At 39.1% G+C, this 24,246-nt stretch overlaps 1 protein-coding gene across 10 annotated transcripts in view; it reads right to left on the bottom strand.

Annotated features, from left to right (window-relative positions):
* Nucleotides 1–24,246, bottom strand: part of kmt2ca (lysine (K)-specific methyltransferase 2Ca) — a 469,037-nt gene that overhangs the window by 184,488 nt on the left and 260,303 nt on the right. For all 10 annotated transcript variants that reach the window (XM_073054925.1, XM_073054927.1, XM_073054926.1 and 7 more), the window contains one exon: nt 759–875. In XM_073054925.1, the coding sequence (XP_072911026.1) occupies nt 759–875 (117 nt within the window). The remainder of the gene's footprint in view (nt 1–758; nt 876–24,246) is intronic.

Here is a 24,246-nt window from a genome sequence, read left to right as displayed (position 1 = left end):
TGACCTCCCAACATGCGACACTTCACATCTGTTCAGATAATACTCCATCTGCCATTTCTCTGCCTTCTGATCCTGTGGCATTCTTTGATAACTCTCCACGGTGCCCACAACTCTGCCAATTTTTGTGCTGTATCCAAATATGCTAACCCACCCAACTATGTTTTCATTGAAGTTATTAATATAGCCCTGATCACTGTGGAACACCGGTGGTCACAGACCTTCAGTCAGAGTAACACTGTTCCATAAGTATGCTCTACCTTCTCTAAGCAAGACAATTCTGAATCTAAACTACCCAAGTTAGATGTGTCCAAAGCATCTTAGTATTCTGTGTCAGCCTGTCATGAGTGACTTTGCCAAATGTCTTACTGAAGTCCATGTAGACAATATCCACTGTCCTATCAATCATCTTTGTCACCACCACCACCAAACCTCAATCAACTTTGTAAGACAACCCTGTCCCACACAAGGCCATGCTGACTGCCCTTAACCAGGCCACATGTTTCCAAGTGTACACAAGCCGTATGCTTAAGAGATCCTCTGGAAAAGCATGCCTGCTACTGATATGAGTCTTACTGGCCTATAGTTTCTGGGACTATCCCTATTTCCCTACTTGAACAAAGGTACAAGTGTTTGTTTGTTCAATTTGGCAAGTAACTGATACCACCAATAATCAACTGTCAGGTTCTCTGAAAAGCAATACAGATAAAAGAAAATAAAATATATTTAAATTCAAATACAGATATAACATAAATACTTACTCCTGGTGTTATAACAGCACCCATGCCATTTTTCAGTTTCGATCTGCCTCTAACTCCTCGACCAGGATGTCCTCCTCCACGTGGTCTCTTTTTTCCAGGAAAGCCAGCACCACGACCCTATTGAAAATAACACTTCAGAAGAGTCCTGTTTTGAATATAGTGTATCTGCAATACTTTGCAGGACAAATATTAGTACTTGACAACTTACTTTGCCTTTCCCACTACTAAAAATGAAACATGTCAATAACTGATGTTTATGCAACTTTGTCAACAATTAAAATTAGCTATGTTTACCTTTAGTATTACCATAAACTTCTTCGAAGTTAATGCTTTAAAGAATCGATGGAAAATCATAATGGTAGAGAAATCAAACTGAAATAAATGATTTTTTCTCAAACATTTGCTGTTTGCATTTGTGATTCCTGAATCAATCTTAGCTCTTTTTAATGGGCCATGCTTGTAAACTTAAATATTAAAAAGTTCCTCAAAGCTTGTGTTTACAAAAGTGGAGGAGTCTGGGAACTGCATTCAAGGGAAGAAAATTTGTCCTTTAGGTATTGCCAAAACAGATGACTGTATTCATATGATTTTCAGGATAAGCACTACTCCACAGGCTGTGTTACTGACAAAGTCTGATTGAAAGACAATGCTGCCATTGCCAATGTTTATACTAGTGAACAACAGTTCCCCACTATTCTGTAAGTTTATTCTTTTTGGGGTGGGTATGAATGTATAATTTGAGGGAAGAGGAGAAATAGGTCTCTAAGCTTTAGTCACTCTTGAATATCTCACATACTTTCACAGTTTGAGCTTGCAAACTGATAAATTTATCAGCAAACCACCTTAACTGCTGGTTAGGAAAACAACAACCCATACTGAACTTGAGCCAGGCCAGTAGATAGCAAAGGGTAAAAGAATCCCAACTTCTTCCATTGTTTTAATCTTGTAGTCATCTTGAGATTCAAAGTCACGTTTGCTTGTGTGTTATATACTTACATACTTCAGGAGGTTACGTCAAAGGGATTAACTTGTGCAGATGTCAACAAAGAATGATCTTTTACATTAGTAATTTCAAGAAAAGTCCATTATATTCTCAACAGCCAGGCAGGATGCATCAGTTCATGAAAGGGAAGTAGTCCTGTAAGATAGTGATGGTGCTTCCAGTAAGATGGCAGTGTGTATACACACACCAGCATCTTAGGGGCCAACTGTAGATGCTTTTTCCCTTGGTAAATGTGTTTCTATACATAATAAGACTATTCTTTACTCCAATAACTATCTGTTTCGTAGATCCTTTGCATCAGTGAGCTGCTCATTGTTCAGAGAAGCTGGCCGGAGCATCGCAAGAGCCGGTCAGTGGGTCGGGGCAGTTGAATCGGGCCATCAGGGCAGGTAATCCGAGCAGGGCCATCAGGATGGGGGAGAAGCTAATTTGGGTTCGGAAGAGCTGACTTGTGTAGAGACCATGCTGCAGTGTGCTGTTCGGAGACACTGGAGTTGGTGCCTTTCAACTGGTGCGAAGGCGGTGTGCAGTGAAACTGTGAGTGATTGTCTTGAGCATTTCTTTTATGATTTCAAGACCCTGTTGGACATTGATTGCTGCAGTAATTGATGCTTCAGTTGTTTGGTGGTGAGGCAGCAGTATCGCCTCGGTTGTAGCTAGGTCTAGGACCCAGTCCTTGAGCTTGCGTTGTAGAGTGGCATCCAGGGGTGGCTGCTCCCATTGGTACTGCCCTTCAGTGGTGGATTGGTGGAATTACAGGCTGGACTGTCAGGAACCATCAATCTGTGGGAATTGTCACTTAGGAACTTGGTCTAAAAATTTGTTTCCTTATGTGACTATGTTCTTTTTTTCCATTCTTGTTATTTTGAATGTTTTTGCACCTTGGCCCCAGAGAAACGTGCTCTCATCCGGCTGAGTGGTATTGAATGACAATTGATTTGATTTGACTGATAGTTGTATGACAGATGAGAAATGGAAAATAATTAAAACCCAGTAAAAATATTTTTCTACTATCACTTCATTATTTTCCTGCAAGAATGAGTTTGCTTCATAGATACTTGGAAAATCACTTGTATACAGCCTAAAGTGAGTGAGCACCTTAAGGTAGTTGATAGCTATCCAGAGAAACAAACATCAAAGTATATCTGACTTTCCAAAAGAAGAGAGCATTCAAGCAGATAATACATTTTTTGAACAGCTCTGAACAATTTAAGTCAAAGTATACTTAAAGGTTATACTTCATTTGGAGTTCGAGGGAATGTCTAGCCAATTTCTACCGATGTACCATGGAGAACATTCTGACTGGTTGCACCAACACCTGGTATAGTGGCTCCAATAGACAGGACTGAATGAGGTTGCAGAGCTTTATAGACTCAAACAGTTCCATCACAGTGAGGGCATCTTCAAGAGCTGGTGCCTCAAGAAGGAAGCATTTGTCATAAAGGATCCTCAGCATCCACGACATGCACTCCTTTTATTATTATCATCTGGGAGGAGATAAAGGAATCTGAGGATGCACACTCAGTGCTTTAGGAACAGCTTCTTCCCCTCTGCCATCATATTTCTGGAATGGTCCATGAACCCATGAACACTATCTCACTATTCTTCTTTTGCAATACTTATTTATTTTACTTCATACTGTAACTTACAGTAATTGGATGATTTTCCTGTACTGTGACCATAAAACAAATTTCACAACATATGGTACATCAATGATAACAAACCTAACTCTGATTCTTAAGTATGAGATTCAAGCTACTTCAATAAATATTTAACTGCAATACATTACTTTGACAAATGGATCAGAAGATAGAAGTAATGACTAGTAACTGAAATTGTAATTGATACAATATAAACATAATGTGTTGGTGGCATTATTTGCACTTCATTTATAAGCTCACATTGACTACATTGTACAGGTAACTAGTTATGCCCACATGAGCCGTATCTACCACTTAAGACAAAACATGCAATAAAAGCAGACACCGCTGAACTCCTAAGAAGATTATACAGCTTTGATGAACAATACTTCAGCCTAATGTCTTCAGAAATCAGGAATCAACCTAAAAGTGTTCTTATTTCAGAACAAATATCTACCGTAAGACCACAGACTCCCACAACTATCTTAATTATATTCCTTCCCACCTTGACTCTGATAAGGTCTTTCGGTCTCTCTGGGCACGAACTCATGATCTGTTTTCCTGGATGGGTGTCTCTAAAACACCTTTCCATCTTCCTGAACAGTTGCTGTCTGTCTTATCATTGTTTGCAGAGCCCTTAACCATTACTGTTCTCAACAATTTTTTAAAAAACTTTTTTTAACCTCTGGTCAGTGTCTTTACAAGATGGGCGACCCAAGCCATTATCAATACTCCTCAGAGATTGTCTGCTGTCATCAGTGGTCACATTGCCAGGACTTGTGATATGCACCAGCTGCTCATACGACCATCCATCACGGGCTCCCATGGTTTCACGTGACCCTGATTGGGGATGGGGGGGGTTACTAAACAGGTGCTACACCTTGCTCAAGGCTGACCTGCATACTAGCAGAGGGAAGAAGCATCTTACATCTCCTTTGGTAGAGTCATATCTCCACCAGTCCACCCTACTAGACCCTGCATTTAATGAATTATTCCTTGGAATTTACTCCAGCAAGATTCCACCAAACATGCATTCTCCTCCCCTTCCTTTTCAGTGTTTCAAAGGAATACTCACTTCATACAGTGATGCTAGAAAGTTTATGAACCCTATAGAGTTTTCCCTATTTCTGCATTAATATGACCTAAAATGTGATCAGATCTTCACACGTCCACAAGACCTTAAGACTTAGGAGCAGAATTAGGCCATTCAGCCCATCGAGTCTGCTCCACCATTCCATCATGGCTGAAACCCAATCCCATTCAACCCTATACACCTTCTCACCATATCCTTTGATGCCCTGACCAATCAGGAAATGATCAACTTCCATCTTAAATATACCCACGGACTTGGCCTCCACTGCAGACTGTGGCAGAGCATTCCACAGATTCACTACTCTCTGACTAAAAAAGTTCCTCCTTACTCTTGTTCTAAAAGGTTGCCTCTCAACTTTGAGGCTGTCCCCTCTAGTTCTGGATATCCCCACTATAGGAAACATCCTCTTCACATTCACCTTATCTAGTCCTTTCAATATTCAATATGTTTCAATGAGATGCCCACACATTTTTCTAAATTTCAGTGAGTACAGGCCCATAGCTGCCAAACGCTCCTCATAAGTTAACCCCTTCATTCCTGGAATCATTCTCATGAACCTCCTCTGGACTCTCTCCAATGACAACACATCCTTTCTGAGATGTGGGCCCCAAAACTGTTGACAATACGCCAAGTGCAGCCTGACCAGTGTCTCATAAAGGCACAGCATTATCTTCTTGCTTTTATATTCTATTCCCCTTGAAATAAATGCCAGCATTGCATTTTCCTTCTTTACCACAGACTCAACCAATAAATTAAGCTTCTGGGAGTCTTGCACGAGGACTCCTAGGTTCCTCTGCACCTCTGATGTATAAACCTTCTCCCCATTCAGATAACAGTCTGCACTATTGTTCTTTTTATCAAAATGCATTATCATACATTTCCCAATACTGCATTCCATCTGTCATTTTTCCCATTCTCCCAATTTGTCCAAGTCCTGCTGTAATCCCATTGCTTCCTCAGCACTACCTACCCTCCACCTATCTTCATATCATCCACAAACTTTGCCACAATGCCATCAATTTCACTATCCAAATCATTGATAAACAATGTGAGAAGTAGTGGTCCCAATACTGACGCCTGAGGAACATCACTAGTCACTGGCAGCCAACCAGAAAAGGCCCCTTTATTCCCACTCGCTGCCTGTCAGCCATTCCTCTGTCCATGCCAGTATCTTTCCTGTAAAGCCATGGGATTTGTCGAGCAGAGGTAAGTCCTAAAGCCATAGGAAGTCCTAAAACTAGGTAAAGAGAACCCAATTAAATAAATAACACAAAAAATATTATACTTGTTCATTTATTTATTGAGAAAAATGATCCAATATTACATGCATTTTTTGGAAAAAGTATATGAACCTCTGGGGTAATACTTTCTATAAAAGCTATTTGGAGTCAGATGTTCCAATCAATGAGATGAGATTGGAGGTGTGGGTTGTAGAGGTGTCCTGCCCTATAAAAACACACACAACGTCAGGTTACTGACAAAGCCTATTATTATCAAGAAAGATCTGTTTATGTACTCCATATTGCAATCAAAACAACTTTCAAAGGACCTGAGAAGAACTGTAGAGATGCATGAAGCTGGAAAAGGCTACAGAAGTATTTCTAAAGACCTGAATGTTCATCAGTCCAGTAAGAGAAATTGTCTACAAATGGAAGAAACTCTTAACTACTGCTACTCTCCCTAGGAATCAGTATCCTGTAAAGATCACACCAAGAGCACAACATATAATGCTCAAGGAGGTGAAAAAGAACCCAAGGATAACAGCAAAAGACCTGCAGGAATCTCTAGAACTTGCTCTGTTCATATATCCACTATGAAAAACAATGAACAAGAATGGTGTTCATGGAAGGACACCATGGAGGAAACCATTGCTCTCCAAAACAAAAAAAATTCACATATCGTCTCAAGTTTGCAAAACACCACCTGGATGTTTTACAACGCTTCTGGGAGAATGCTCTGTGGACAGATGAGACAAAAGTTGAATGTTTTGGCAAAAATGCACATTGCTGTGTTTGGAGGAAAAAGGGCACTGCACACCAACACCAAGATCTCATCCCAACTGTGAAGCATGGTGGAAGGAGCATCATGGTTTAGGGCTGCTGCATCAGGGCCTGGACAGCTTGCAATCATTGAGGAACAATGAATTCAAAATTGTATTGAGGCATTTTACAAGAGAATGTCAGGATAACAGTCCATCACCTGAAGCTTAATAGAAGTTGGATGATGATCCAAAAGACAAAAGTCTGCAACAGACTGGTTTAAAAAGAAGAAAATTCATGTTTTGGTATGGCTGAGTAAAAGTCCTGACCTGAATCCTTTTGAGATGTTGTGGAAGGACCTGAAGCAAGCAATTCACGCAAGGAAGTCCACCAACACCCCAGAGTTGAAGCAGTTTTGTTAGGAGGAATGACCTAAAATTCCTCCAAGCTGATGTGCAGGACTGATCAACAGTAACCGGAAACGCATGGTTGAAGTTACTGCTGTACAAAGGAGTCACACCAGTTACTGAAAGCAAAGGTTCACATACATTATTCAACAAATACATGTAATATACAATTATTTTTCTCAATAAATAAGTGAAGTATAATGTCTTCTGTGTTATTTATTTAATCAGGTTCTTTTTAAAAATCTAGTTTCAGGACTTGCATGCAGATCTGATAACATTTTAGGTCATATTTATGCAGAAATAGAGAAAATTCTACAGGATTCACAAATTTTCTAGCACCACTGTAAATCCCTAGTCTACTCTTTCATCCTTCCCTACCACTCCATGTCTCATGGAATTTTCCTATGTAACCACAGTAGATGCAACACTTGCCCTTTCACCTCTTTCTTCCCACCATGTAGGGTTGCAAACAGTCTCTCCATCTGAAGCAGGGGTTCATCTGCATTTCTTCCATCCTAGTGTGGTACACTTGGTATTCACAACACAGTCTCCTATACATTGTAGAAACCAATCACAGATAGGTTGATCACTTCATGGGGCACCTATACTTAGTGGCCACTAGCCACCCTGAGCTACAGTTAACTGCTACTTTAATTCAGCCATTCCCAATAACCACAGTGAGATGTCAGTGGTCTCTTGTACTGTTACAAAGAGGCCCAATTGAAGCTGCAGAAGCAACACCTTACCTTCTATTCTAGCTTCTCTACTGAATTCTAAACCATTAAGTAACTGTTCTTTCTTTCTCTATTTGGTCATTTTGCCTCAGTTTTTCTTTTACTATCAGTACAGCTTGACTTCCTGGGCACATTCCATAGCCATGCTATTAGCAACAAATTACACACAGTATAGTCTGATCCTAATTACTCCTCTAACTCCTATATATGTTTACTTATTTACTCCCAATCTATTAGAGATATTCTCTTTGCTCTACCTTCTCTGTGACTGAAAACTAACTTTCCCAGATCTGATGAAGGATTTCTGACCCAGTTTTCCATGTTTACTGTTAGGCTGAGCAGGATGATTTCAGCTCCCCCCCCCCCCATTTTTATCCCTTTTATACCTCAACTCTGTTTCTGTTCCCAAACATTTAGCTATGCTGATTCTTTTCAGCATTTGACTTTTAAAAATTTCAATGTTAAGAGTCAACAGCAATTTACTTTAAGTAACCATTACCTCAGTGTAAAATTTCATCCTGACTTCAATACACTGTTGTTCATGAGTAATTCATAGTTATAAAAGTACAAGTCACCATGTACAACCTGGGATTCATTTTCTTGCAGGTGTACACAGTAAATAAAAGAAACATAATAGAATCATTGAAAGAGTGTACCTAACAGAATGGACAAACGACCAATGTGCAAAAGACAACAAGCTGCAAATAAAAAAGATTTTTAAAAAATCAGTAATAAATCTTGATAACTTGAGATGAAGTGTCCTTGAAAGTGAGTCCATTGGTTGTGGGAACAGGTCAATGATGAAGCAAGTGAGGTTGAGTGAAGTTATCCCCACTGGTTCAAGAGCTTGATGGCTGAGGGGTAATAACTGTTCCTGAACCTGGCGGTACAAGTCTTGAGGCTCCTGTACCTTCTTCCTGATGGCACCAGCAAGAAGAGAGCATGATTTGGGTGGTGGTGTGCCCTTTTTCTGAGACAGCACTCCATGTACATGTGCTCAATGGTGGGGAGAGCTTTACCCATTATGGACTGGGCCGTATCCACTACTTTTCTATATGATTTTCTGTCCAAGGGCATTAATGCTTCCATACCAGGCCATGATGTAATCAATCAATATACTCTCCATCACACATCTATAGAAGTTTGTCAAAGTGTTAAATGTCATGCCAAATCTTCACAAACTTCTAAGGAAATAGAGGAGCTGTTGTGCCTTCTTCATAAAGGAACTTGTGTTGAGCCCAGGACAGATCCTCTTAAATGAAAAAAAAAATGAGGCATTTAAAGTTCTGACCCTCTTAGGCCTCCTTGACAAGGACTAGCTCATGAACCTTCCGTTTCTTCCTCCTGAAGTCAACAATCAGCTCTTTGGTTTTGCAGACATCGAATGAGAGGTTGTTGTTGGGGAACCACTCAGCCAGATTTTCAATCTCCCACCCATATGCTGATTTGTCAGCACCCTCAATTTGGCAAACAGCAATGGTGTTGTCAGCACACTTAAATGTGGCATTGGAACAATGCCTAGCTTCGCCGTCGTAAGTATAAAGCAAGTAGAGCAGGGGACTCAGCACACACCTTGGTGGTGCATCTGTGCTGATGGAGACCATGGAGGAGATGTTGTTGCCAATCTGAAATGCCTAGTGTCTGCAAGTGAGGAATTAGAGGATCTAAATGCACAAGAAGGAATTGAAGCCAAAGTCTTGAAGCTTATTGATTAGTTTTAAGGGGATGGTAGTATTGAATGTTGAGCTTCAGTCAATAAACAGCATCCTGATATATGCAGCTTTGATGCCCAGATATTCCAGGTTTGAGTGAAGAGCCAATGCTGCTGTGGACTTGCTTTGTTGGTTGGCATATGGAGCAGATTCAAGTCACTTCTCAGCAGTTGATGTGCTTCATCACCAAACACTCAAAGCATTTTATCACAGTGGATGTAAATGCTCCTGTACGATAATCAATGAGGCAGGTTTTCACGTTCTTCTTAGCCACCAGTCTAATTGAAGCCTGCTTGAAGCAGGTGGGTACCTTAAGACTGTCAAAGCAGTGGTTAAAGAAGTTGGTGAACACCCTGGCCAGTTGATCAGCACAGGTCTTTAGTACTCAGCCAAGTAACTCATCTAGGCTGGATGCTTTCTATGGGTTCAACTTCCTGAAAGATATTCTCATGTTGGTCTCAAAGACTGAACTCAGAGGATCACCAGCGGCTGTGGGAGCTTGTGAAGGTTCCCCTATGCTTTGATAGTCAAAGTGAGCACAGTAGGCATTGAGCTTATCTGGAAGCAAAGCCTTGTTATCACTTTGTAAGAGGTAATAGCATTCGACCCCCGCCACAGCTGTCAAACATCCTTCAGTGATGCAAGTTTGGTCCAGAATTGTCACTTTGCATGTGAGATGGCTTTCCAGAGATCGTAACTGGACTTCATGTATCTTCCTTGGTTACCAAACCTGAATGCCACTGAACTGACAGATCTCACGGTTCATCCAGGGGTTACTAGTTGGGGGAAGACTCTCAACGATTTTGTGGTTACACACTCCGATTGTTTTTAAAAAGTCTGTGACAACTGGGGTATATTCATTCAGATCCTCTGATGAGTCCTTGAACATGGCCCAGTCCACCAACTTAAAGCAGTCCCATAGCCACTCCTCTGCTTCATGCAACCAACCACCTCTTTCTTGTCCTCATCTCTGGAGCTTTCCTCTTTAGCATCTGCCTGTTCGCAGGTAGGAAAAGGTCAGCCAAGTGATCAGCTTTCATGAAATGCTGTCAGGTATGGAATGATAGGTATTCCTGATCATAGTATAGCAGTAATAAGACCATAAGAAATAGGAGCAGAATTAGGCCATTTGGCCCATCATGTCCGTTCCACCATTCAATCATGGCTGATCCTTCACCCACACCCAGCCTCACTTGCTAGCCTTCTCCCTGTAACCTTTGATGCTGTGGCCAATCAAGAACCTATCAATTTCCGTCCTAAATACACCCAACAACCTGGCCTCCTCAGCTGCCAGTGGTAACAAATTGCACAAATTCACCACCCTCTGACTAAAGAAATTTCTCTGCATCTCTGCTCCAAATGGAAGCCCTTCTATCCTGAGACTGTGTCCTCTTATCCTAGACTCCCGCACCATGAGAAATATCCTTTCCACATCTACCATGTCTAAGCCTTTCAACATTTGAAAGGTTTCAATGAGATTCCCCCCCCTCATTTTCTAAATTCCAGTGAGTACAGGGCCAGAGCCATTAAATGTTCCTCAAATGATAACCCTTTCAATCCTGTAGTTATCTAGAACTTCCTCTGAATGCTCTTCAATGCCAGCATATCTTTTCTTAGATAAGGAGCCCAAAACTGATCACAATACTCAAGGTGAGGCCTCATGGGTGCCTTATAAAGCATCAGCAACACATTCCTGCTCTTCTATTCTAGACTTCTTGAAACAAATGCTATCATTGCATTTGCCTTCCTCGCCACTGACTCAACCTGAAAACTCACCTTTAGGGTGTCCTGCACAAAGACTCCTAAGTCCTTTTGCATCTCAGATTTGTGGATTTTCTCCCCGTTTAGAAAATAGCCTGCACATTTATTTCTACTACCAAAGTACATGACCATGCACTTTCCAACACTGTATTTCATTTGCCACTTTCTTGCCCCGTCTCCTAATCTGTCTAAGTCTTCTGCAGCCTTTCTTTTATTCCCACTCGCTGCCTCCTACCAATCAGCCAATGTTCTAACCATGCCAGTAACTTTCCTGTAATACCATTGGGCTCCTAACTTGGTAGCAGCCTCATGTGTGGCACCTTGTCAAAGGCCTTCTGAAAATCCAGATATACAACATCCACTGCACCCCCTTTATCTATCCTACTTGTAAGCTCCTCAAAGAATTCCAACAAGTTCATCGGGCAAGATTTTCCCTTAAGAAAATCATGCTGACTTTGTCCCATCTTGTCCTGTGTCACCAAGTACTCCATAACTTCATCATGAACAGTTTTCCCCAACATCCACCCAGCCTCTGAGGTCAAGATAACTGGTATATAATTTCCTTTCTGCTGCCTCCCACCTTTCTTAAAGAGTGCAGTGACATTTGTAATTTTCCAGTCCTCCAGAACCATGGCAGAGTTCGATGACTTTTGAAAGATCATTACTAATGCCTCTATTACTATCTCTTTCAGAACAATAGGGTGCAGTTCATCTGGTCCAGATGTACCTTCAGGTCTTGCAGCTTTTTGAGCACCTTCTCCCTTGTAATATGAACTGCACCCACTTCTCTTCCCTCACACGTTTTTAAAAACCTGACGTAATTTGCAGTGAAGACTGATGCAAAATACTCAATTAGTTCTTCTGCCATCTCCTTGTCCCCTGTTATTATATTCTCCTACCTCATTTTCTTGTGGGCCTATTTCCACTCTCATCTCTTCTATTGTTAACATACTTGAAAAAGCATTTTCTATCCACCTTGATATTGTTTGCTGGTTTGCTTTCATATTTCATTTTCCCCTCCTAATGATACTTCCTCATTTTTCCCAGAAACTCGAGCCATTGCTGTTCTGCTGTCATCCCTGTTGGCATCTCCTTCCAATTTACTTTGGCCAACTCTTCTGTCATACTACTGTAATTTCCTTTACTCCACCAAAATACTGCTACGTCAGAATTTACTTTCTCCCTGTCACTGCCTCCTAAGGGTTCCTTTACCTTAAGTCAGAGTTTCTCACCGTGGTTCTGCGAGAGATCATGATTCAAAAAAAACATTTAGAGTTTTGAACTTCATGCAACACGCAATGCTGGCGCTCACAGTGGTGGGCAGTGCCCGAGCATTTAGCAATCTTGTTAGAGGTCTCTTAGCGAGAAGGACTTCTGGTAAGATGGCGATTGCTTAGTTGCTCTGAACTTTTGCTCCATTATTCTTCTTTACCTTTGCACTATGTGTCTCCCTTCTTAAACCTTAGTTAGGTATTTTATTAGTTCTCTTCTACCTGCCTGCGAACACATCTATCTTATAATGGCTACCAAAAGTACTAAAACCGGGAAAAAGGAAACTTCTACGGCTTTGCCGGCTGACATTCTCGCTGTTCTGGAACAACATCGACAAGATACTTTAATGGATTTTAGAACTGAATTTAGAACTTCTTTCAACCAGCTGAATGTCAAACTGGATCAGATTAATGCTAGAGTGGGATGATCATGCTGAACATTTATCTCGCATTGACGTAACTTCTGAAGATTTAAAACGCCGTGTTCAATATCTTGAAACTCTCTGCTCCAACCTAGAGAAGAATAGTAAACCTTTTTCCAAAATGGTGGATCTTGAAAATCGGAGCAGACGTTGCAATCTACGAATTCTTGGTTTGCCAGAGGCCACCGAAAAGGGCTCTCCCGTTGAATTTTTTTCCAAGTTTCTCTGTGAGATTTTCGGGAAAGAATTTTTTCCGACTCCACCTGAGCTTGAAAGGGCACACAGGATCTATGTTCCTCGAGCAATTCTGGGTTCCCGCCCACGGCCGATTATTTTATGCTTTCATCAATACCAGGTGAAAAACCGTTTGATGATGGAGGCACGCCGCAGAGGTACTTTTGCCTTTCAAAATACGGTCATTCGTTTTGTGGAGGATTTTGCCCCCCAGGTTCTGAAGATGCGTGCTGAGTTTAAAGGTGTAATGAAAGTGCTTTTTGATCGCGGATTCAGACCCTCTCTTTGAAACCCAGCCGATCTTCGAATTACGCTTACTACTGGAGATTATAAGTGGTTTAAATCAGTGAAGGAGGCTGAGGCGTTTGTTGGAAGTCTCCCAGCCACCTCGTCTTCTTCGGAATCGGCCTGACCTTCTAAAATGGTTGATAAGTACTTCTCGAAGTAAAACTATCTTTTCCGAACTCAGACTTTACTTGAATAATTCAGTCATTATCTATTGAAACTCTAAGGGCTGTAGTCAATCTCTCCCTGGACTTGGTGCATTTTTTCTAAATACATAATTTAAGTTTAATGTTTCCCTGCGAACTTTTAGATTTTACCTGAGTAATCTATTTTATTTTTGTATAACCTTATCTATAGAGAACTACAATTGTCTTTAACTTGTTTTGGAGGTTTGGAGTTTTTATTGAAGGCCTCCCTGTTGGTTGATTCATAGTTTAAGTTTTGCTTTTTTTTCTGTAAATGGTTGATAAGGACTCTCTTTGAATTTTATAATTTCCCCCTTTTCTCCCTCTTTTTTCTTTTAATCTTTTATAATTTTTCGCAGGTAGGTTAGTTTTAGTTTTCTTCTGATTTTCTTTGTATTAAGTTTTATACTTCTGTTGAAGTTGTTCCTATTTATAATTCTGTTTTTTAGTGCATAAATTAGTTATTATTTGCTATATTATTTATACGGAATTTTTGTTAACGACACAGAACTGGAAGTCATACTTGGGTTAATTTTTTTGGTAGAGCTAGCTGCTTTTTTAGGTAGCCGTCTAATTTTGGGTTGCGAGGGGGGGTGGATTCTCCAGTTCCAACACTACTCACTGTTTCTTTTGTTTTCCTTTGTTATTCAGGACATGTCTCTGTTTTGATTCTACGGATCTATGTTTACATTTTTGCTCCCAGACTGTTATTGTACTGCTTGATTTTTTATATGCCTGCTACCTTCTATGCACTAACAATTGATAATGGTTAATTCACTTAAATTTGTGAACTGGAATGAAAAGGGTTTGAATCATCCTGTTAAAAGAAGGAAAGTCTTCTCGCATATTAAACAACTCAAAGCTGACATTGCTTTCCTTCAAGAAACTCATATTCGTAGTTTTGTTAATTCTCGGCTTCTGTCAAAGTGGGCAGGTCAGCATTTTCATTCATCCTTTGCTGCCAAAGCTAGGGGGGGTCTCCATCCTTATTAATTCAAATATTCCTTTTGAACTCCATAATAAGATATCTGATACAAATGGCCGTTTTATTATTGTCTCTGGTAAATTATACAATACTAAAGTTGTACTAGCAAACCTGTATGCTCCCAATTTTGATGATGTTAATTTTTTTGAACGTTTTTTCTCCTCGCTACCAGATTTAAACTCATACTCTCTTATACTGGGTGGCGATTTCAATTGTTGGTTAGATCCTAATTTGGATCGATCGTCCTCTGTTACTAGACTACTTACTAAACCTGCCTTAGCTATTCACTCTTTTCTCTCTAATTATGGTATCTCTGATATATGGCGTTTCCTTCATCCCACTGAGAGAGACTACTCTTTTTTTCCACATGTTCACCATACCTTTACTAGAATTGACTACTTTTTACTCGATAATCAACTTATTCCATTTGTCTATTCTTGCGACTATCAGAGTATACTGATTTCTGACCATGCCCCAATTACTTTGTCTTTAAATTTTCCTGGTCTCCCTCAGAGGAATAAACACTGGCGTTTTGACTCGACTTTATTATCGGATGATGATTTTCTAAAATTTATTAAGGATCAGATAACCTTTGATTTTAACACCAATACATCATCTGAAATGTCATCCCAGATTGTCTGGGATGCCATGAAAGCATATTTGAGGGGTCAAATAATCTCCTATACAGCAAATCTTAATAGTAGGTCCTGTGCAGATCGATTAGACCTCATTAATCAGATTAAAGAATTGGATCAACTGTATGCTCAAACTAAGAATCCTGAATTATACAAGAAGCGTGTAGAACTTCAAACTAAATTTAATCTTCTGTCTACTCAACCTGTCGAACGCCAACTTCTTGAAAGTAAGAGTCGCTTCTATATTCATGGTGACAAATCTGGCAAATTTCTAGCCAATCAGCTGAGACGTTCCAAAGCCAAACAACATATTACAAAGATCCGGAAGGAGAATGGAGACTTTACATCGGATCACTTAGAAATCAATGACGCATTTAAAAATTTCTATTCTCGACTTTATTCCTCTGAATCTTTGAATGACAATATCTCTGTTGATCACTTTTTAAATAATCTGAATATTCCTTCACTTTCATCTGATTTTAAAGCCAAACTTAATGCGCCTATTTCATCAGAAGAAATAACTTTTGCAATTTCTGCATTGTCTTCAAGGAAATCTCCTGGACCTGATGGGTTCCCCGTAGAATTTTATAAATCATTCTCTTCACTTCTTTCCCCTCAGTTATTCTCAGTATTATCTGACTTGTTTAATTACGGTAAATTGCCACCCTCTTTTAATGAGGCATCTATTATTCTTTTATTAAAAAAGGGTAAAGACCCAACAGAGTGTTCCTCGTATAGGCCGATTTCTTTGCTCAATGTTGATGTTAAAATCTTGGCCAAAGTTTTGGCTTATAGATTAGAAACTGTTATCCCCTCTATTATTTCTGAAGATCAAACTGGTTTTATTAAAAATCGTCTTCCTTTTTTTAACATTCGGCGTTTATTTAACATTTTATATTCACCTTCAACTGGGATTCCTGAATGTGTTATTTCCCTTGATGCGGAAAAGTGGAACTACCTTTTTGCAGTTTTAGAAAAATTTGACTTCGGTCAAAGTTTTATCTCTTGGATCAAATTGCTGTATTTGTGTCCTACTGCCTCTGTTTTGACTAATTCTCAGAAATCCCAGTTATTTAACCTCAAACGTGGCACCCGCCAGGGATGCCCTTTAAGTCCCTTTCTCTTTGATTTGGCTATAGAACCTTTGGCGATAGCATTTCGAAATTGTCCTGAATTGACTGGGATTTGGAGAGGGGGTGCTGAGCATAGAGTTTCTCTTTATGCTGATGACTTATTACATTTTCTTTCAAATCCGTCTACATCCTTACCTCCAATGTTTTCACTTCTTGATCAGTTTAGCCAGTTCTCTGGCTATAAACTTGATTTACATAAGAGCGAACTTTTCCCAATTAATAAAGAAGCACAAGAATTAACATTTAGTGATCTCCCTTTTAAAGTAGTTCAAAATCAATTTACTTATCTTGGGATTACAGTCACAAGGAAGTTTAAAGATCTCTTTCATGAAAATTTTGCCAATCTTTCATATACTATAAAACAGAGTCTGTTACAATGGTCACCTCTATCTATGTCTTTGGTAGGTCGTATCAATGTTGTTAAAATGTATGTTCTCCCTAAACTTTTATATTTATTTCAATCAATCCCAATTTTTATTCCTAAATCTTTTTTTGATTCCTTAGACTATTATTTTGTCATATCTGTGGAAGAATAAGCGCTCTAGAATTAATAAAGTTTATCTCCAAAAATCTAAAAAAGAGGGTGGCATGGCTTTACCTAACTTTTGTTTATATTATTGGGCAGCCAATCTACGTTGTGCTACCTTTTGGTCTTTTTTCCATGGCCAACCCGAGTGCCCTAATTGGGTGGCAATGGAGTTGAGTTCCACTAAAGATTTATCTATCTCTGCGCTTCTTGGCTCTGTACTCCCTAGTAGTTTGTCCAGATTAATTGTTAATCCTCTTGTTAGACACACTTTGCGTATATGGGCTCAGTTTAGGAAGTTTTATGGTTTCCATGGTTTTTCCTTTTCTAGCCCTATCTTACATAATCACCTTTTTTTACCTACTATGATTCAGCATTCCATGATTGGTATAGGAAGGGCATTAGACATTTTGAAGATCTTTTTATTGATAATCGCTTCGCATCTTTTCAACAGCTCTCTGCTAAGTTCAATCTGCCCAATGCTCATTTTTTTAGATATCTCCAAATTAGACACTTTATTAATCCTTTAATTCCTAACTTCCCTGAAATGCCTGAGAAAAATGTTATGGATTTCTTTCTTTCTATTAATCCACTAGGTAAAGGTTTAATATCATTTATTCGTGATAAATTAGCATCCTTACGGCGTGCCCCTGTGGATAAAATTAGAATGGCTTGGGAGCATGATTTAAATATCTCCTTATCTGATGAGACTTGGGATTCGATTCTCAAATCGGTTAATTCAACCTCTCTTTGTGCTCGCCATTGCCTTTTACAGTTTAAGATTGTTCATAGAGCCCATATGTCTAAATCTAAACTATCCCGATTTTACCCTAACATTAGTCCTCTCTGTGATAAATGCAAAAGGGGCGAGGCCTCTCTCATTCATATGTACTGGTTTTGTCCTAGCTTGGAGAAATTTTGGAAAGACGTCTTCATACCGTTATCTTATATTCTGAATCACCACCTAGAACCTAACCCTTTAATTGCTTTGTTCGGTTTTTTGGGTGAGACAGATTTACGTCTGAGTTCCACTAAGTGTCGAATATTATCTTTTGCTTCTCTCCTGGCTAGACGTTTAATCCTCCTTAGATGGAGGGATGTTGCCCTGCCCACGCATGCTCAATGGCTTAATGATATTATGTCCTGCTTAGACCTTGAAAAAATTCATTATTCAGTTCTTAATTCGGATACAAAGTTCCATAAGGTCTGGGGACCTTTTATTGAGTATTTTCATAACCTTCCTCTTAACTAAGGTTTTTTTTCCGGTCCCTTGCTTTCAGCTCCTTTTTTGTTGGTAGTAGGCATTAATATCTTCTGTTGCTAAGTGTATTTACAGTTTTGGGGGTTTGAATGTCCTGATGTATACTCTCTAGACTGTGTTGTGGTTGGTCTGGAGTTCTTTTTTGTTGTGGGGCTTGGGGAGGATACTAATTTTACATATCTTCAATTTGGGTGCTTTCTCAATTATCTTCTTTTGTATTATATTATTATTGTATGTTTATTTTTGCACTGTATTAATGTTCTTCATTTCGATCTGGTTTTTTTTTTATCCGTAGCAATGTAGAAAATGTATAAAAAAACTAATAAAAAAAAAGGTCTCTTAGCATAGTACGACCAAGTTTATTTGGTCGAGTCTATTCTCAGTTTTTGATGCAAGATAGGGAGGCTGTTTATAATTGGTGAGCATTTTATTGCACAGAGGGGAGGACGGTAACAAATTATCTTCAACTTCCCTTTACGCCTGACTGACTTATGGGTATAAAGAAACACTACCTGTGTAGTACAAAATTGGAGGGAAATTTTCATTCTAAATAAGGTCCAAAGTGGTGATTTTTGAAGAGGACATGTGAGATGGAAGAGAAGGATTCTAAGCCTAGGCCTAAGGACAATTCTGATAAGATTAACGATGAAGAGTTACAATCTTTGGAGTCATTTCACTGCAGTAGTGCAAAAACTGACACAAAAAAAGTCCACCTTTACAATGACAGCTACTTACTTAACAATGGGTTTTACATGGACTGGTGATCCAAGTTTGTAAGATTTCTAAATGATGGTAAAATTGAAGAAATTTTTTTCTATTGAAAAGAGCTGGCCAAAACAAGCAAAGGCCAAGATGGATTTAATGCTTTGCTCTCATATCTGGAAACAAAAGGTCTGTCTTGGAGGAACTGTATTGGCATCTGTATTGATGGTGCCCCATCATTGGTTGGCTACATGAGAGGTTCTGTTTCTCATGTAATAAAAAGGGAAAATCCTGATGTTTTCACAACACACTGCTTTCTTCACAGAGAGACGCTGATGTCAAAAACTCTTGGAGATGAAATGAAAAAAAGTTCTGAATGATGCTACAATAATGGTTACTTTATTAAACAAAGACCAGTTCACTTGAGAATGTTAAAAAAAAAGTGAAAATCTGGACAAAGAGCACACCAATCACCTGCTACATACAGAAATCTGGTGGCTTAGCAGAGGAAGAGTTCTCAACAAAGGTGAAAGATGAATTACAGGGGTACTTTCCAAGAAAATAGTAGGTCAGATTTTTCTGACTGCTTTGAAGATGAAGAGTATCTGCAGAAACTAGCCTACTTAGCAGGCATTTTTCATCATATGAACCAGTTGAACAAATCTCTGCAAGGCCTTGGAGAAAATGTTTTGACTTTAAATGACAGGATTCTTGGATTTAAAAGGAAACTGAATGTTTGAAAAAAAAAGTTTATTATGTTTGCTTCATGAGTTTTTAAAATTTAGGAAAGGGAAAGAAAGTGATTAATTTCAAGAAAGGTAAGCTGAGCTTAATTATGTTTTTTTCAAGAAAGGTTGGCTAAAAATTTATTCTCTACTCAAAAGAGCATTGGCAATTATTTTTGTATTATTATATCTACAACTTACTAGTCATGCTAACATACTGTGCACTGTAGATTTAATAATTATTATGCAGGGTGTTCCCTGAGACCTGAAAATTATTTCAAGGGTTGCTCTGGGGCAAAAAGGTTGAGAAAGGCTGCCTTAAGTGATTGGGTGTATTGGGTCTCCTGTACTGCAGGTCATATGCTGATGATAAATGGGCAGAGATCTCTTTGAAAAAGCCTGACTGAAATCCTCGACTATGATTTGAAATGCATCAGGGTGGGCTGTTTCTTGTTTGGTGATGGCAGCACTCAATATCTCGAGTGCCTGATTAATGTCGGTGTTTGGCTGTAGGTAAACCGCAGTCAAGATCACGGAGATTCCTTAATCATGTTCCAGGCTGGGGAAACAAGAGTGCAATGTTGAGCACCACAAAGAGATCATCAGAAAACACAGACCCCCACCATGATCCATCCTGTGTATCGAGAAGTCTTCAGGTTTCACCAGTGTATCCAGAGTGAGTCATGTCTAGGTGAAACACTGAACACTTCAATTCCTTACTTCCCTCAGTCTTGTTCTCCAGTGACGATACATTTATGCTGGGGAAAGGAACTTTAACTTCTAGGTGTCTGAATCCGGCTTGGAGTCCTCCCCTTCTCCTTCTCTTCTGGCCACAGCGATGTACCTTCATTGACATAAAGGTGCTATACCTGCATGTTTGGTAGTTAAGCCCAGAGTCTTTCCAAATATTGTGAAATCGCAAGTCATTAAGATGGTTCAAAAGTATGTTGCTTGAAAGAAAATTAGAGGCTACAGATTGCAGTGAGTGATTCAGAAAAGGCATATACAGAAGTTTTATAAGTAGCCTTCAACATGTCATTGTGGTTCCAACAACATCTTGGTGCTAGGTCAAAATCTAGAATAGTAGCGATACTTAAGTACTATCAGAAATAGATTCTAGTGGTCCATGAAAAAGCCAAAAGAAGAGAGTAAGGAGGAGCTCTAAATGATCATTTATAGTACTCAACTGCACTTAACGAATAAAAATAAGATGGCGTGCCTTTAATAAACACCTAATTTGCATGCTAGTGATGCTGTACACCTTTAATACTCACAGATGTCAGTTGAGGAGGTATGTTCATTCTGCAGAGCTCTAATCAGTCACAAATGTGAAAATGCAATAATGGAAGCAAACCACAGAATGCCAATATTTATTAATGAACTATTCAGCAGACCAAAAGCACAAATTTGCAAAATATCAATTTTTCAGGTTCAAAATCTAATAGCATATTTTCCATGGAACAACTAACTTCATCTTTTATTCAATTCACTTGCTTCCCAAAAAGCAGCATTCATTAAAAAAACTGTAAGTGTTGATTTGAGAAATCGTTGGACAACAGTTTTCATAAATTTTACATGTAAAAAGATGAACATTTCATAGGTGTCTGATAACAAGAAGAATAAAAGGCCATTTATCCTTCAAATCCATTTCATAATGCAAATACTTTTCTTCAACCTCAACTACAAATTCCTTCATTATATTATGTCCTTTTATTCCTGGAATATGTAGAAAACTACCTATCTCAGTTTTCAACAAAGTTAATGCCTGAACCCCCAGGGTCCTCGAGTGGAGAGTATCAAAGAATCACTGCCCACTGTTAGGAAATCGCTCTCTCATTTATTCTTAAAACTATAATCCCTGGTCCCAGGCTCCCTCATCTTGGGTGAATATCCTTCCAGTATCCACTCAATCAGACATAGAAGGACTGGGTCTCCTCAGCCATATCATTAATACAAGTTTAGAGAATACAGGCCAAATTTACCTCATCTCTCATGATACGGCAAACCAATCATCCCTGAACATGGCAAATCACATCTGCTTTTAAGAAATGTTACTCCAGGGATGGTTTTACCAAGACCCTATATAATTGCTCTAAGGCTTTAATTCTCTGTTGAAATCCTGTCATAATAGTCATCACATCATTTGCTTTCCTAATCCCCATCTGCACTAGCATGTTGGTTTTATATAATTTGCACATGACACCCAAGTCCCTTTGAACTCTGCTATTCCATATACAAAAATGACTAACTTCACAAATCTTCTCCTGTGTTCTTGCCAACTCATGCAGTTTTTCTCTATCTCCTGGAAGTGTTGTGAGTGAAACTTTTGCTTTCACTCACAATCCCACCTGGTTGTGCATCATCAGCCAACTTGGAAATATAATATTTAGTTCCCTTACCCAAAGCATTGATATAGATCATGAATTGCTGAATTCCAAGCACTGACCCTGTAGTACCCTGTTAGTTACAACTAGCCAATCTGAGAAGGATCCATTTATTACCAGATATTCCTTTCCCGTCCAAAAAAACATACAAAATAAAAACAGCCTCCTTGGTAGACTAACACTGACTATTATTCCCTATATTCTAGCCAAATATGCTCACTTTCCCCAAAAGTATACTCAGTGGCCTCTTCATTAGGTACACAATGTAAATATCTCATCAATCAATAATATGGCAGCAACTCAATGTATAAAAGCAAACGGACAATGTCACGAGGTTCAGTGGTTGTTCAGGCCAACCATCAGAATGGGGAAGAAATGTGATCTAAGTGACTTTGACTGTGAAGTAATTGTTGGTGCCAGAGGGTTTGAGTATCTCAGAAACTGCTTACCTGGATTTTCACACACAAGTCTCTAGAGTTTACAGAGAAGGGTGCAAAAGAACAAAACAAAAAGCAGTAGTTCTGTGGGTCAAAACAGAGAGAGGCCAAATGAGAATGGCCAGGCTATTTCAAGCTGACAGAAAGATGACAGTAACTCAAATAAGCACATGTTACAACAGTAGTGTGTAGAAGAGCATCTCTGAATGCACAACACATTGAAATCTCAAGTGGATGGCTACAGCAGAAAACCATGAACACACAGAAATACATAGAGAATATGTATTGAGAACTTTCAAAGATTGCTGGAAATTGCAACATAATTCAGGATTGAATCATAACTGCAACTTCAGTGACATAAGTACATATGCGCTTTAAAAGGATGTAAAGGTATTTAAGAGAACTGTACTGATGATTAGTGCTGAAAATTTATGACTTAAAGGCCTTAGAACTTCATATTTGCAACCATATTAGAAGAAGTTTAACAGGTCATGGCAATAAGGAAGCCCTATTTCTTCAGTAGTCTAAATTAGGAGACTATACCAGAAGCATTACCAGAAATACCTGGAGCGAATATGCAAAAACAATCCTATGAAAATTGCAGACTAAAGCAACTTCCTTGCTCATTCTGGCACAGCAGACGTTTTGACTGACATCAGCCAATACAACTTCTATAATAACCTGACAAGATCCCTGCTTTTGCAATGGAATCATTCAATTCAATGCTTAGAAATATGAGGGACAGCTCATTATTGAGACAGGATTTGTAATAAATGTCAAATTATATAGCAAACAGATGCATTTGTTCTTCTTGGCCAGTAGTTTAGAACACATGAACATATAGATAAATTGGGGAAGATTCACTTCTTTCTGCATTTCAATATTCCTTTTAAAACATTTATTCTATTAAGTTTCTTGAGGTCTGACAGAAGGACTGGTACAAAACTTCTGTTAAAATTGGATGTTAGTTGTATTTCATATATAATTAGCCCAAGCCATTTTAAATTGGCAGCAATTATGTAATGCATGAACATAAGAAATAGAAAGGAGTCGGTCCTGTTATCCCTTGAGTCTACACTATCACTCAATAGGTTTGTAGCTGATAAAATCTTTTGCCTTAAATCCATATTCCCTGTTGATCTCCATAACTCTCCAATCCCTGTAGTCCAAAGACCTTTAAATGTACCATTTAATATTAAAAACAATCATAAAGAAAACTGTGATTATAACTTTGAACTGACATCTCCATTTATGGGCAGAAATATGATACACTCCTGCAAAATCTGAATGCACAAATAGTCAAAATAATTAGAGGTGATTGCATTTTTACAGGGTTCTACTGGATGTTGGACTTGCACTAACATAAAGCAGAAAGCAGCAGATCGGCAAGATGGAATGCAAAGTACTAGAAAATATCTTCATGCTGCCCAGTAGTTACAACAAAGGTCACATAACCTTGGAATATCATGCATTCAGAATCAGGTTTAATTATCACTGGCATATGTCGTGAAATTTGTGTTGAAATAATATTTAAAAAATGAGGTAATGTTCATGGGTTGAATGTCCCTTTATGAATCGGATGGCAGAGGGTTCCTGAAGCTGTTCTGAATCACTGTGTATGAGCCTTCAGACTTCCATACCTCCTTCCTGATGGTATCAATGAGAAGAGGACACGTCCTGGGTGATGGGTTTCTTAATAATGGATGTGGCCTTTCTAAGGCTCTGCTCCTTGAAGATGTTTTAGATACTACAGAGGTTAGTACTCATGATGAAGCTACTTTTACAACTTTCTGTAGCTTCTTTCGATCCTGTGTAGTAGCCGACTCACCCCCACCCCCCACCTCTACCCACCATACCAGACGGTGATGCAGCCTGTCAGAATGCTTTCCACGGTACATCTACAGAAGTTTTCAAGTGTTTTAGATGGCAAACCAAATCTCCTCAAACTCCTAATGAAATACAACCACAGTCTTG

Source organism: Hemitrygon akajei, chromosome 8, assembly GCF_048418815.1.
Source record: "Hemitrygon akajei chromosome 8, sHemAka1.3, whole genome shotgun sequence".
NCBI lineage: Eukaryota > Metazoa > Chordata > Chondrichthyes > Myliobatiformes > Dasyatidae > Hemitrygon > Hemitrygon akajei.
The sequence above is the reverse complement of the archived record's forward strand: the minus strand, read 5'-3'. Positions and strand labels throughout refer to the sequence as shown.